The sequence below is a fragment of the Barbus barbus genome (genome assembly GCF_936440315.1).
Source record: "Barbus barbus genome assembly, chromosome: 31".
Lineage (NCBI taxonomy): Eukaryota > Metazoa > Chordata > Actinopteri > Cypriniformes > Cyprinidae > Barbus > Barbus barbus.
Genome location: NC_136759.1, coordinates 19,252,513 through 19,266,886, shown reverse-complemented (window position 1 = coordinate 19,266,886; position 14,374 = coordinate 19,252,513). Strand labels below are relative to the sequence as shown.

General features: G+C 36.3%; 2 protein-coding genes across 2 annotated transcripts in view; one reads left to right on the top strand and one right to left on the bottom strand.

The window, feature by feature from the left end:
* LOC306851822 (zinc finger protein neuro-d4-like) overlaps positions 1 to 2,523 on the bottom strand; it is a gene marked incomplete at both ends in the record, with an annotated part of 53,419 nt that extends 50,896 nt beyond the window's left edge. Inside the window, one exon of the mRNA XM_079388272.1 lies at positions 2,414 to 2,523. Coding sequence (XP_079244398.1) covers positions 2,414 to 2,523 — 110 coding nt within the window. The remainder of the gene's footprint in view (positions 1 to 2,413) is intronic.
* Positions 2,524 to 3,721: 1,198 nt separating this feature from the next.
* LOC306851482 (zinc finger FYVE domain-containing protein 1-like) lies at positions 3,722 to 12,808 on the top strand. The gene is made up of 11 exons (XM_079387756.1): positions 3,722 to 3,947; positions 5,520 to 6,024; positions 7,130 to 7,347; positions 8,563 to 8,669; positions 9,051 to 9,159; positions 10,513 to 10,610; positions 10,693 to 10,810; positions 10,892 to 11,062; positions 11,202 to 11,391; positions 12,152 to 12,250; positions 12,349 to 12,808. The coding sequence occupies exons 1-11, from the start codon at positions 3,831 to 3,833 to the stop codon at positions 12,579 to 12,581; spliced, it is 1,965 nt and encodes a 654-aa protein (XP_079243882.1). The 5' UTR covers positions 3,722 to 3,830; the 3' UTR covers positions 12,582 to 12,808.
* Positions 12,809 to 14,374: the final 1,566 nt, after the last annotated feature.

Genomic DNA, 14,374 nt, shown 5'->3' with positions numbered 1-14,374 from the left:
TCCCAATGAAATGCCATCATTTTGGTGAAGGCATGCCAGTTAGCAGATAATCAGCAATCAAGGCAGGCATAAATTAAGCACCATCTCTTAAAAATGAGTGATTTATAAAAGCCAGTAATGTAAATTAGATTGGCTCCTCAACTGATATCTCCTCATGGCTCCAGAAGTACTGCACTTTAACTGGGTTCTTTGAAGAGGGTTATTGAAGAGCGTAACATCACAGTAATTCAGACGCTGATTGCAGCCCCTCTCTCTGTTCATTCATGTTTCTCATGCAAATATCTCAAATGCTCCAAGACGCACACCTGACCTTGTACATGACTAAAAACATCCATCCTCAGTCAACAGCAAAGTTCACCGCTCAGGGAATCTGATCTGACCGAGGAGAATCCAGTAAGATACTGCAGGATTTGTCATGTATGAGTTACTTACACGAGTCACTGAATCAAAACTGCAGATTTACAAAATCCAGCAGTTTTATTCTTTTACAGAAAAGTATTAGATAGAGCTACTGAAGTTAATCAAGGTACTGAATGATATTCATGCAAAATCATATAACACTTTACAAAAAGGTACCATCAGCTAGCATTGACTAACATTAATGAGTAATAATACATTTACAACAGTATTAGTTAAAAATACAGTTCATTATGAGTTCATGTTATCCCAGGTTCATTAAAAAGGCTAATAATAACAGATGCAACTTTTGGTTTAAATAATGTAATTAGTAAACGCTGAATCTAACGTTGGTATTGTTTAGCCAATGGCTTCCATTCAGAAAAGTCGTGTGAGGATAGGGTGTAACCTATAGGCCTATTTGAAGCACATGTGTATAGACACACTTGCTTTGTCAAGTCTGAATGCATATTTTTTTTACGAAACATTTGTCTGAATTCAAATTATGTCAAAACTATTAAAATTTAATTAACCGGTATTGTAGTACAATTGTAACCAACACCCAAATGTTATTTCACGTGTATTAGGCTCTCGTTTGTTATTTTTTTTATACATGGTAAGTTATTGAAATGCTATAATTTCTCATAAGGTACGAGTTTCTTACCTCATAAAACCTCGCACCCTGTCTACTGAATTGTGCGCGCGCCGCTCGTTCACGGGTTTTGCGCGAGTCTCGCATAAAGTCGTTTCCATTCACAAAGCTGAAATAGTATGAATAATAACATTAACAATTTACGTAGTCAAATATTTGGCAGTGCTCAATGTTGCCACAGAGTAGACACTTAAGTTGGTTATTTTTTATTATTATTATTTTTAAGTAAAAAAAAACAAAAAAGCTCTGAAGTTTGGCCTGGTTGTGTGTGTGTGTTTTTTTAACGTAACACACATTTTACATTTGTTTAGTTCTTGTAAACGTATATTTTTATAGGCTAATTAAATATCCTATATATAAATATATAATTTTAGGTTTGGGTAACGTTTTAACCCGCTGTAGGCTCATGTGACCAAACTGCAACCAAAATACAACGTTGTGGAGACGTTTTAAGCTTGCTGGGTCCAGATAGGCAATCGTGGTAGTTACTGGAGAGAGAGATGCAACCACCCAGGTTAAAACCCGGCACAAGTGCAATTTCCTCTTTATCAGATAGGCTACCTATAAAAGCTACACTCACATATCCATGGCAAATACAAACACGTCTCCCCATTCGAAAGGTCCCCGTCTCTAGCAGACGAATGTAAAGCAATTTTTGGCACCGAGCCCGTGTGGCGTCTGCGTGCCGCACGCCGAAAAATGTGTCAGTGTGCACAAAGGAATCTAATGGAAACTTCACAGAATGTGCACTGATGCAACGGCGCATAAGAGATATCAGATGTTGCACGCCCCTAAAATGTCATGTTTAAGCATGCATTTGCTTCAGAAACAACACTTCGAAATCATAATCACGATGCACGTAATTTGTACAATCTAATGTTTGCGATCAGCGCGTGCAATGTAACATTTTCCGGTTCTGGCACTCTGACAGACAGCACACCAGTTCATTTTGTTTGTCATCATATTACACAAAAACAAAAGCAAAAAGGTTCAAGTATCATTCGTTTATCTTGAGACTCGGTGACCAGTGAACTCTCCGATTCCAATACCAACAACTGTAAGTTCCTAGTGATCGATACTGACCAGGGACCCCGGGTCAACATTCTCAACATTCCTCCATATCACTGTGCATATGCAGAAATGACACCCGAGACTCTGCACTTTAAAACATGCCATATTTGCCCAGATGACAAAATGTCGTCGCGTGCATTATGATTTATTGCATTTCACCATGCGTTCGTAGTTTAAATCTCGCCGGCATTTTATACTTTTAAAGATGTTTGTATATTTGTGAATTAGAACGAACGCTGTTTGTTGCATGACATGTATTCCAGAACGCTTAAAAATAGAAATATTTTTACTTACGATTTCAGAGGATTTTGGACCACTGTGGCCATTTTGATATAGAATGATACAATGTAAGACTGCAGATCCCCGGTATTGTACATGTAATATAGCAGCAATTTCAATTTCATTCATTCTCTGGGGCTGCGGCTGGATCGGCCAGCCAATAGGAGCACGACTGGCTGACTGTCACTGCGGGGAAATGTAGTTTTTATTCCCTGATGGCTTCAGGAGACAGCGGTGCGTGTACTACAAATACCACAATGCACCGCGGTTAACTGTATACTAGTCCCGCCTTGATTTTGGATGGGCAAGCCACAACATCTACTGTAAATTCAAGGTTGGATTGCTGGACTGCTGTCAGTATTTTTGCTCTCATGTTGGTAGCTTCTTATAATTCGTAGATAATTAGAAGTATTTTTAGAGAGCTATGAGCAGCTATGAAGAGCGATGAAGTCAATTTTGTTTTCTTAGTATGCTTGTATTATATCTATTAGAGATAATCCGAACAATTTTAGGCACTGATCAATATCATTACTACATAGCTTTATCCTGCTATATATGTGCTCTATATGTGTATATATCACTAACACTGACTTCTGTTGTGAGCTAATAATAGTTTTCTACTTTAAACCTAAACCTCAAACTTTTCTGCATTTTTACATTTTCATAAATTTCTTATTTAAATAAAATAAATAATAATAACTCTACAGCCTGGCCTTAAAACATGCTAAACGCGAGTAATATTAATGGACAATAACAGTAAAATAATTCTGCTGTGTGTTTTTATTCTGCTTATGCAATGAGAAACATGTACATCTAAATATTGTGAATATTATCAGCCAGGCTGACCTCTAATAGAGATGCAATGACTGAAACGGCGCCACTTTGAAGGCATTCTGTGACATGTGATATTTATAGATCCCTGCTAACAAATATTTAATGAACCTTAGCAAGCTCTATGGCATGACTGAACAAAAATGTCCTGTTGATTCATAAGGGATTACTGCAGAATTGGTGCATTTTTGGGGTGATTTTAGAGTTGAGCTAATCTTCAATTGAAGTTATTGCACTGCAACTACATTTAAATATCAGTGCTGTTCTATTTACACCTACCAACACAATTTTTACTAATTTTACAAAACCTAATCATACAATAATGAGCTCATGTGAGAGCTATTTCATGGAGACTTGTTTTTATGGATGCTACAGTATAAACCTCTGTATTCTGCACACAGACTGCTATGAGACAGTTGATCAGAACAGCCACTAGAGGGCGTTAAAGTACTCAATAATCCACGGCTGATAGAGTAGCAACAGCGCCCTCTTGAGTCCAGCTAGAGCAACAACTAGCGCCAGCAGCAGCAGCTAGCAGTCCTGGGACAGTTGTAGTCCAACTAGCTTTCCAGAGAGTTGTGATGGTTTTAAATCGTTCACGATGTCTGAAATGCTGCTGAAAGATATGGAAGAGATATCTCTCGGGTCTGTTAAAATGGACGAGCAGAAGGAAAATGGACGCAGTTTTCTCCTGGTGGACGAAAACGAAAGCTTGCAGGTTTGTTTTTGTTAGCTTCTGTGTTAGCCATCAAGCTATTATCTAAACAGCACATGTAGGGTCCTAGTTGTTTTTATACACTTTACTAGGTCGATTCGCGAGCACGCTAATAACTAATTATAGTATGTGTAATTTAAATAATAAACAGATGAACTAAGCCTAAACTGTCAATGTGATTGCATCATTAGGAAGGACTGTCTTTTGACAATATTTAGGGTTCTCACTGTGATCTTTAGCCATTGATCATAATTGATTATATCAAGGGTTTGTTTAGTTTTTGTCTGTGTGCTGCTGGGCCATGTGCTACAGCTGATGATACATCTGTCAACACAGTGTGATTTACAAACGTTGAATGATCTCAGTGCTGTATACTGCTGTTATGTTATGGCTCTAACATGATATTCTGATGTACTTTGGTAATACCATGGTATACGCTGTGGTCTATGAGCTAGATGCCCAACAATGGGAGTCAACAATGACAGTGTTGTTTCATAGGCTAGTTCATAGTGTATTGAGGAACCAGCCTAAAAGTGTTCAATTGCTGTCACTCTGAGAGATTGTTACTGTAGAGAGCCAAAAATGAAACTTCATTATGTACTTACTCTTTTGTTGTTTCAAACCCATACGACTTTCTTTAGTGGTACACAAAAGGCAGGATGACTCATTCATCATTCATGATGACATAATTGCCATTTTAGGTGAACTGTCTCTTTAAGATTCTTACAAATGGTGATAAACAGACACACAGATAGGTGGGGCAGGCATCCAAGAGGAACCATTAACACAGAATTCTGCAAACTCATTGCGAAATTACAGAGGAAAACATCCAATAGCGCACACAGGCCAAGTTAGAATTAAAATTCTTCATGCATGTAAAACAGAATCTCACAGAATTGCTGCGTTCGAAAGCATTAAGAACTGAACCGTCATTATTATTGTGTGTATGTGTAGGTATAGGGACTATACGTGTTAGAGGTCTGCTGTTGTGATCTCCAACTATTCGCAAATTGTTGAGTTTGTTGTTTTGCTTGCTTATGTTTGTCAAAATCATGTAATATTATATTGTTCTATTTGCGTATATTGCTTAGGCAATATGGAATTGAAAATTGAAATGAACTGAATTGGTAAACGATGGATGGATGGATGGATGGTAGGCAAAAAGATAAATAGATAGACAGGATGGACGGACGGACGGAGATAGATAGATAGATAGATGGATAGATGGATCGATAGATGGATGAAAGGCCAAAAGATAAATAGACAGAACAGACGGACGGAGATAGGCAAAAATATAGATGGATGGATGGATGGTAGGTAAAAAGATAAATAGATAGACAGGATGGATGGACGGAGATAGATAGAGAGATGGATGGATGGATGGATGGATGGATGGTAGGCAAAAAGATAAATAGATAGACAGGATGGATGGACGGAGATAGATAGAGAGATAGATGGATGGATGGATAGATGGATGGATGGTAGGCAAAAAGATAAATACATAGACAAGATGGATGGAGGGACGGAGACAGGCAGATAGATATCTTGATCTCTCTGGTACTTTCTTTCTTCCAGGTGAAGAGCGAAGCAGAGTTTTTGCAGAAGTTGGGCTGCAGCGCTGCTCAAGGAGTCAAAGTGCTTTCTATCTTCGGCAACACGGGTGACGGCAAGTCCCACACTCTTAATCATGTGCTTTTCAATGGCGAGGAGGTGTTCGCCACGTCTCCTTCTCCGTCCTCATGCACGGTGGGCGTATGGGCCGCTTACGAGCCACGCCTGAACCTGATCGTGCTGGACACGGAGGGCCTGCTCGGGGCCGCCAGTCAGCAGAACCGCCGGATGCGTCTGCTGCTGAAGGTTCTGGCCGTATCAGACATGGCCATCTACCGCACACGGGCCGAGAGGCTGCACAACGACATGTTCCAGTTCCTCGGCAGCGCATCGGCGGCTTACCTAAAGCACTTCACACCTGAGCTCCGCGCTCTGTCTAGCCGCTGCGGGCTGGATGTGCCTCTCTCCAGCCTGGGACCTGCTGTTATAGTTTTCCAGGAGACTTTTCGCACTCTGCTGCTAGGCCAGGGTAAGTCAGAGCAAGCAGACTTTCGCTGTTTACAAGGCCTGCAGTGTTTATCAATATAAATACAGCATTTTTCTGATACATGTTGTTGCCAAAGGCTGTTATACGACTAGCCTGGGGGCAAAGGGATTGCCGTTTAAACTTGGGTCTGCACATCCTCATGGGGCCTAAACACATAGACAGGGGGGGTCTTTGAAAAAGTCCTGAATTTCAGACTAGTGGAAAATCCCACAGGAAAAACTCAAGTTGTCAGTCAAACCAAAGGCTCTATTTCAAACTCAATTGTTTCATCATTCCTGCTTTTATTTCTGTCTGCTTAGTGATGAGAATTTCAATTTTGTTTCATTGTTTCTCTGTAGTCAAATGACAAATCTTTAGAGATATTTAATTTGAGTCAGTAATACATGGGCCACAATGCTCATTTTGATTGATTATTTTTATCAAAAATACAAAGACTTAAATGCATGATGAGCATGTTTTTTAGAATTTTTTTTTTTTTACTACTTTGATAAGTCATGTGATGCTTTCAACGTAACAAAAAAAGCTGTGTGTTTACTTACTGGTTACTGGTTTTGTAATTAAATGTTTAGTTTTATTGAATATGGGATTTTCTTTTTTATCTTATGAAACCAAGATGAATACAAAAATATAAAGATATTACGTAAGATATAATGCAGTATTGTATCTTCAGGTGCTTTATTGCTTCTATAAAAGGTTGCTACACAATAAAAACAATTTTTATATTAGGACACATTTTCAAAGAAATCCTTTTTTTTATTATTATTTGTCCAAAAGAAAAATCAAAACATTGGAGGTAACTTAATGGTTAAGCAACTAGTTATCTAGCACAGATTGCAGGAAGATCCCAAGACAGGGTGACTCAGGTGTGGAGTGTTACAAAGATCACAATACTGCTCAGCTATAATTATGCCCTTGGGTAAACTCCAGGTTTTCAGCATGCTGTAAATCATGGTACATGAAAAGTGTTGTGTAAAACGCATAAAAATCTTTAAATGCCTGTAAAACTTCTTTCATCTTCGATTAAAGTAGTGCCATCCAATGAAGTGTGTCAGGCTAGAGAAATATGGGTTTGGTTTTCTTTATCCAGATGGCCATGTCCCGGGGCAAGCAGACACACTGCTGCAAAAGCGCTTCCATGACTTGAGCCAGAGCACAGACGCCTTCAGCTCCGTTCAGTACGTGGGCACCCAAACCATCACTCCCCCCACAGACTACTCACAGTTACAGCAGATAGTCAATCAGCAGGTGAAGAACACATCCCAGCGAGCCCCACGCCAGCCTGCCATTGTGTTCAGTGCATTGCAGGTACAGCAGCTCCTCAAACATTTCTTTGTCTATATGTGTGTAAAGCGACCCTAAAAAGAATTTAGACACTAAAAGCTTTTATATTTGGTTTGATATTTTGTATTTAATTCAATTACAGTAAATTCATGTATTTAAAAAGAGTAGTTCAACCAAAAAAATGAAAATTTCACAATCACAAAAGAGGAAGATTAGCAGAATATTTACAATGCTCTTTTCCATACATTGAAAGTGAAGGGTGACCAGGGAATTTCATGTTCCAAAAGTGACAAAAAACAACATAAAAGTGGTTCATTTGACTCTGTACCTTTAAATATAATTACATACACAACCATTCAACAGTTTGGGGTTAATGTTATTTAGTTTATTTATTTATTTTTTAGATTTAAATGTATTATATTACATTTATTCACGTTTAAGATTGCATTAAATTGATCAACTTTAAAATAGTAAGAAAATAGTGGCTTTTAATATTTCTATTTTAAATAAATGCTATTCTTTCGAACTTTCTGTTAAAATGAAAAAATGTATCAGTTTCCAAAATAATATTAAGCAGCATGATTTTTTTCAACATCGATAATAATAAAAAATGTTTCTTGAGAACCAGGTTTATAGTTGATTAAAAGTAAAACCATAAAATAATTATTGTTAGTTGAAATAAAATAAATTTTATCAAATATAAATAAAATATATATATTCAATAAAATATAAAAAATCTTCTTTTATTTCAACATTTTGCCAAGTCAAACAATTCTCATTTTCATTTAGCGTATCTTGACAACAATAATTATACTAAGGTAAAAATTTAAAACTTTAAATTTAAAATGAAAACAGAAAATAAAAATAATTTAAAATATTAATAAAAACACCAAATCAGCATATTAAAATTTTTGAAGAGTCATGTGACACTAAGGTCCGATGTAATGGTTGCTAAAAATTCAGCTTTTGCATACCAGGAATAAATTATATTTTAAAGTATATTAAAATTGAAACTTATTTTTTAAATTGTAATAATATTTGACAATATTACCGTTTCTACCATATTTGAAATCAAATTAATGCAGCCTTGGTGAACATGGTGACTTCTTTCAAAGACATCTTACCAGTCTTTTGAACGGTAGTGACTCAAGTGTCCTAAACTACTTTTCGGGGTCAATGTATGCATGTATGTGTTCACCTTTGCCCACTGAGCATGTTCACTGATCTGCTCTCTCTCAGGCCTTGAGCAACAGGTTCTGTGGCGAGATCTCAGATGACAAAATCAGCATATGCTCCTTCTTTCCTGATGAATATTTCACTTGCCCATCAGTCTGTCTCAGCTGCAAGTAAGTCCACACATGCTCCGAGCTATGGATCGAATGTTGTTGTTTTTTGTTTTTTTACATACAGGTTGTATTGAATGCACTGATGCATTGTGTTTGACACATAATAAATCAAGAAAATTGCTGCATTGTCACACATCAGTCTCTTAATTCATCACATCAACACTGAACCACTTCATAATTTGAAGATTTGCAGTTATAAAGAACTAGGATCTCTATTCAGCATGCAAAACTATTATATGGAAATTAGTTGCACATGAATGTAATTAGATCATTTGTTGAGTCGTTTGTTATTGTTTTTGCTTGTGCGTGAATTAATTGAGCAGTACTCTTCAAGAGTACTTAAGAATCATAACTAACCTCTCCAAAATTCCACGGCTTTAGTGTTCGGTGTAAGAATGGCATGAACCACCAGAAAGACGGGGTCTCGCATATGGCCGATGGATTATGCCAGTATGCCCACCAATACAACAATAAAGTTCTCATTTGTAAGGTAAGAACTCACTGTCATGGCTAGTTCTCAAGGTCAAGATTAATGTGTTTTTTATATATATATATATATATGAAGAGTTTATTTGCAAAAACAGATAACTGATTCATAAATAAATGATATGATTATGCTATCATGTTTTTATTGTGTTAGTTAGCTAGTATTTTTTAGTAATTTTGTACCTAATCAAAATAACCCAACTGCAGTTTGATTGAAATTAATTGGAATGCACAATGAAAAAACATGATTTTTGAAAACAGTTAAACACGGAGTTATATGTTTTTTGCAAATGAACTCTTCATATATATATATATGGTCCGTGTACTTTTGCGTCCATTAATTTTTCATGTTTTAACCCAGAAATGAAATACGGTTTCTTCTTTAATGGTTCAAGCACTGATGAATAGAATAAGTAGACACAAACAGATTTTCATTATTCAAAATTCCGATTTCATTAAAAATCATAAAAATAATATGAAGTTTGTTTTTTAATGTATATAGGCTAAATGCTAAGTTTAATTTCTACCTTTTTTAGCGTCTCTATACAGACACTAGTGCCCTCTCGCGCTACTACCATAACTGCTTTATGAAAACCTTTAGCTTCAATATTTTTATGATCTTAATCATTTTTCACGCCTAAAACATGAAAAAAAGTTAAAAATACTATAAGCATTCTTTTTTCATGTTTTTCGTCTGGGTTAAAAAACGAAAAATGAGTGGACGCAAAAGTGCACGGACCATATATATATATTATTTTGTTTTTGTGTTTTATTCAGTTATTTGTTTTAAATTTGCATTTTTATTTTGATTAGTTTTGTTTTATTTTGTGTTTTTACTTTTTAATTATTTGTTATTTTGTGTTTTTTGTTTGTTTTATTTTTGTTTTTAATTTTTTGTTGTTTTCATTTCTTTTAGTTAGTTTTTTTCTTAGTTCATGTTTTTACTTTTAATTTTAGTTTTGTTATTTGTCAGTTTTTATTTTTAGTTCTGTTTTTTGTTTTGTTTAATTTTTAGTCTTGGTTTAGATTTTGTTTTGTTTTTTTGTTTTTTTTATTGTTTTTATATTTTTGTTTAACTTCAGTTTTTAGTTTATTTAATCATTTTACTTTTTGTTGTAGTATTGATATTCACTATGGCGGTGCCAAAATGCAGTTTTTCACGTTAAAAAAAAATCACACTAAATTTATTAAGACTTAGCGCTTAGATTTAATGAGATCTGCCACAAATTTTCTCTGATAATTGAGGTTTTAGATTAATCGGTTTGCAAAAACTGTCCTATATGGATTAGATTTCTAAATTTGAAATGAAAGGATAATGAATGGATGCAAAGGATGAAAAATTATTTTACCCATGTAGAGGTGCTATGAGAGCGGAAGAGAAGTGATCGTCATACCGAAAACATCTGCCTCCACAGATAACCCATGGTTTGGTCTGGCCAAGTACGCGTGGTCAGGGTGAGTAAAATGGTTTTCTTACTGAAATTAGCCTCTGAAGCTGGTCCTCGTCCATGCTCTAAACCCTGGTCTTGTTCTACAGCTATGTTTTAGAGTGTGCCAGCTGTGGCATCATCTACCGGAGTAGACAGTACTGGATTGGCAACCAGGATCCAGAGAGCAGTGTGGTGCGGCCAGAGGTCAAGCATGTCTGGCAGGGGGTGAGTTGTTTTTCTGTGTTCCCATCCATGTGCTGACTCCATTGATGCTCACAGTGGTTAATGTTGTTTTTCTGCTTGTAGACCGATGCCTTCCAGACAGACCATCAGAATGCAGCTCAGCGGGTTTTGGATGGAATGAATTACATAATCCAGTCAGTGACAGAATACAGCTCAGGCCCAACTAAAGCCGTCACTGCCTGGCTCACAGACCAGGTGGCTCCACCCTACTGGAAACCCAACTCTGAAATCATTGTGAGTTGATATGCCATATAGGAATACATGAAAGAGAATGACACTTACGAATACTTGTATGAATTTCATAGCATGCAAAAGAAAATCTCAAACAAATCTATTGTTTTATTATGTAAAAATATCATGTTTGTCTGTTCAGGAATGTCATGGTTGTAAGAGAGCGTTTGAGGAGGCGGAGAGGAAACACCACTGTCGGGCATGTGGGGAGGGTTTCTGTCAGGCCTGCTCCACTCACAGCATGCCAGTGCCTGAGAGAGGCTGGGGCGGCACCCCTGTACGAGTGTGTGATGCCTGTTACCGGCAGGGAGCACCCCAACACACTGGACAGGGTGAGGACATCGTTCTCATTTAAAAACACACTGTAATTGTGCACCAAGTAATTCTTACACTTGCAAAGTTTACATTACCATTCAAAAGTTTGGGTTTGGTCAGATTTACTAAATATATAAAAAAAAGTCTCCTATCTTACCAAGGCTGTATTTATTTGATCAAAAATACAGTAATATTGTGGAATACTATTACAATTGAGTTTTTTTCCATTTAAATATATTTTGAAATGTAATTTAAAGCTGAATTTTCAGCATCAATGCTCCAGTCTTCAGTTGTCACGTGATCCTTCAGAAATTATTCTAATATGCTGATTTGGTGCATTCATTATCCATGCAATTTGCCAAAAAGCGCACTTTGCAAAAATACTAGAAATTTGTGCAACAGTCTAGTTATTTAGATCCAAAATACTAACAACCAAAAATAACTTCGGCAGATTTTTTTGACTGTGAAACTCTAATTACACCAGTTAAAACTAGTTAATGAAACACTGAATTTTTCTTTGGATTATTCAGAAGTATTAATTTCTGTGGGATTCGATACTTTTATGGTACAAATTGTGCTATTGTCCACATATTTTCACTTATTCTGCATGTGCTTACTTATATAATGCATCGTGCAGAATATTTGGCCTTGTAAAAACAAGCAATATTCTCCAGGGTTATTGAGTTCAGTTGTGTTTTCCAAAACAGTTTTTAATGGTCTCAGTGGGGGATGTTGACTGGTTTGCTGAGCTGAGACATTACATTCTCTCCCCTGCAGTGGCTGTTACAGAACCCCGGACACTAGTCGCCCGCAGAGTGACAGAAGTGGCTCAGTCCACTCTGGATATGGTCTCCACCGCTGTGGACTACCCCCTATGTGAGTGTTACCAATACACTCATAGTGTCACACTAGAGAATTATATTGTTTATGCAGAGCGAGTCAGGTTTTATTTAAGCATCTTGTCCTCTCTTCAGGTTTCGTAAAGGGAGTTGCGAGACCAGATTATTGGATCCCAGACCACGAGATCACCCAGTGCCACAGCTGTACTAAACCCTTCACCCCCAGCATGCCCAAGCACCACTGCCGGGCATGTGGTCAGGGAGTGTGCGGGAACTGCTCGATGAAGACCAGGCCAGTGCCCTCTCGTGGCTGGGACCACCCTGTGCGAGTGTGTGACGGCTGCGCTGACAGCAGGGATTCCCTGTGACCTTGCTGTGCCTCTGTGGTACCGCTCCAATACAGCTTGGTGCTCAGATGCAGGTTGTAGGCAGTTTTCATCCTTAGCCGGTGCAATCAGGGCTGGGAGGAAGATGAAATCCACTGCAGTTGCATAGACAAACACTCAGGCTCTTCAAAGCATTAGAGAGTGATGATATCTGGGATATATTTCATCTCAAAATCAAAAGAGAAAAATACTAAATATGTTGCATAATGAAAATAATTTAATTTGTGTGTATATATATATATATATATACATTAGTGCTGTCAAACGATTAATCGCAATTAATCGCGTCCGAAATAAAAGTTTGTATTTACATAATATATCTGTGTGTACTGTGTATATTTATTATGTATATATAAATACACACACATACAGTATATTTTGAACATTTTTACATGTATATATTTATATTCATATAATTTATATTATATACAAATATTTAATATATAAACGTAACATATTTTTCTTAAATATATACATGCATGGGTGTGTATTTATATATACATAATAAATATACACAGTACGTACATATATATTATGTCAACAAAAACTTTTATTTTGGGTGTAATTAATCGCAATTAATCATTTGACAGCACTAATATATATATATTTTTTTTTTTTTTTTTTTACTTTGGGATGAATAAACCCAGAATTTGTTTTTATTATTTATGAGATTTGCTACGGAAATTAAAAAGAGGAAAATAGAAAATACTAATTTTAATAGGTTTCGATAGATTCTAGCTATTGACTATAGTGCTGGCACTGAAACGAATTGCCTTCTAAAAGTGCATTTCTGTAAATGTTAATGTTTCTATCCCAAAGATAAGATGTAACCTCCATAACAAGAGCAGTAAATATTAACATATCTAATACACAGTAAATTATCACTTGGAGATTTGTAGGTTCTTAGATATCTAATTAAGAAACATTTGTAGCCTTACCTTTATTGGTACCGTTTTATATTTTATTCCAGGAACAGAGCAACAGAAGTAGACAAGTTAAGCCTAGAATTCACATTCCAGTTCAGGCAATGCAGTTTATCTCGTCAGTTCATATCTCATTGTATTTTTTATCAGCATTGTTCTTTTCTGAAATAACGACTGCACTTTATCAAATATTTACTATCGTGGTCAACTTTAGTTGAGAGCCATATAATCTAATATATAAGATGCAAAGTGTACATATATAATGAAAATGTAATTATTCTATAGCATTTACAGTGCCTAATGGACCTCAACCACGATCTTGCATATAACAGGATGATTTCACAGTGTGGGTGTCTGACATTTAATACAGGCTCACACTAAACTCAGTGCAGATGACTGAATGTTGAGCCATCACATTCAGTTTCCTAACATTTGTACAGCTTAGAAAATGACTTGTATAAGGCACTTTATTCATATTTGATCGGAGAGAATCCATGTGGAATTTCTTAAAGGGATAATTCACCCAAAAATTTAAAATCTATCGTTTACTCACCCTTATATAGTACACTTCCATAGTAATTTTTTCCCCATATTATGGAAGTCAATGGCTACCGTCAGCTGTTGTGTTACCAACTTTCTTCAAAATATCTTCTATGACTAAATGATGACAGAATTTACATATTTGGATGAACTATCCCCTTTTTTTTTTTTTTTTTTACAATTCTGCTTCTACTCTTTGTATTTTTATCTGGAATAGAACATTGTAGTCTTCTATGAAGGGATTTAACCAAAGCAATGGTTTTAATTGCATAAACTGAACCTGCATTTGACAATCCTGCAATCTTTTTGATT

What these genes read in the sequence shown, in the direction of transcription:
- LOC306851482 (XM_079387756.1), top strand. Translation starts at nt 3,831, where the DNA reads ATGTCTGAAATGCTGCTGAAAGATATGGAAGAGATATCTCTCGGGTCT. An exon ending in TTGTGTTCAGTGCATTGCAG is followed by an intron (nt 7,348 to 8,562) that starts GTACAGCAGCTC and finishes GCTCTCTCTCAG; the next exon opens with GCCTTGAGCAACAGGTTCTG. An exon ending in AACCCAACTCTGAAATCATT is followed by an intron (nt 11,063 to 11,201) that starts GTGAGTTGATAT and finishes TTGTCTGTTCAG; the next exon opens with GAATGTCATGGTTGTAAGAG.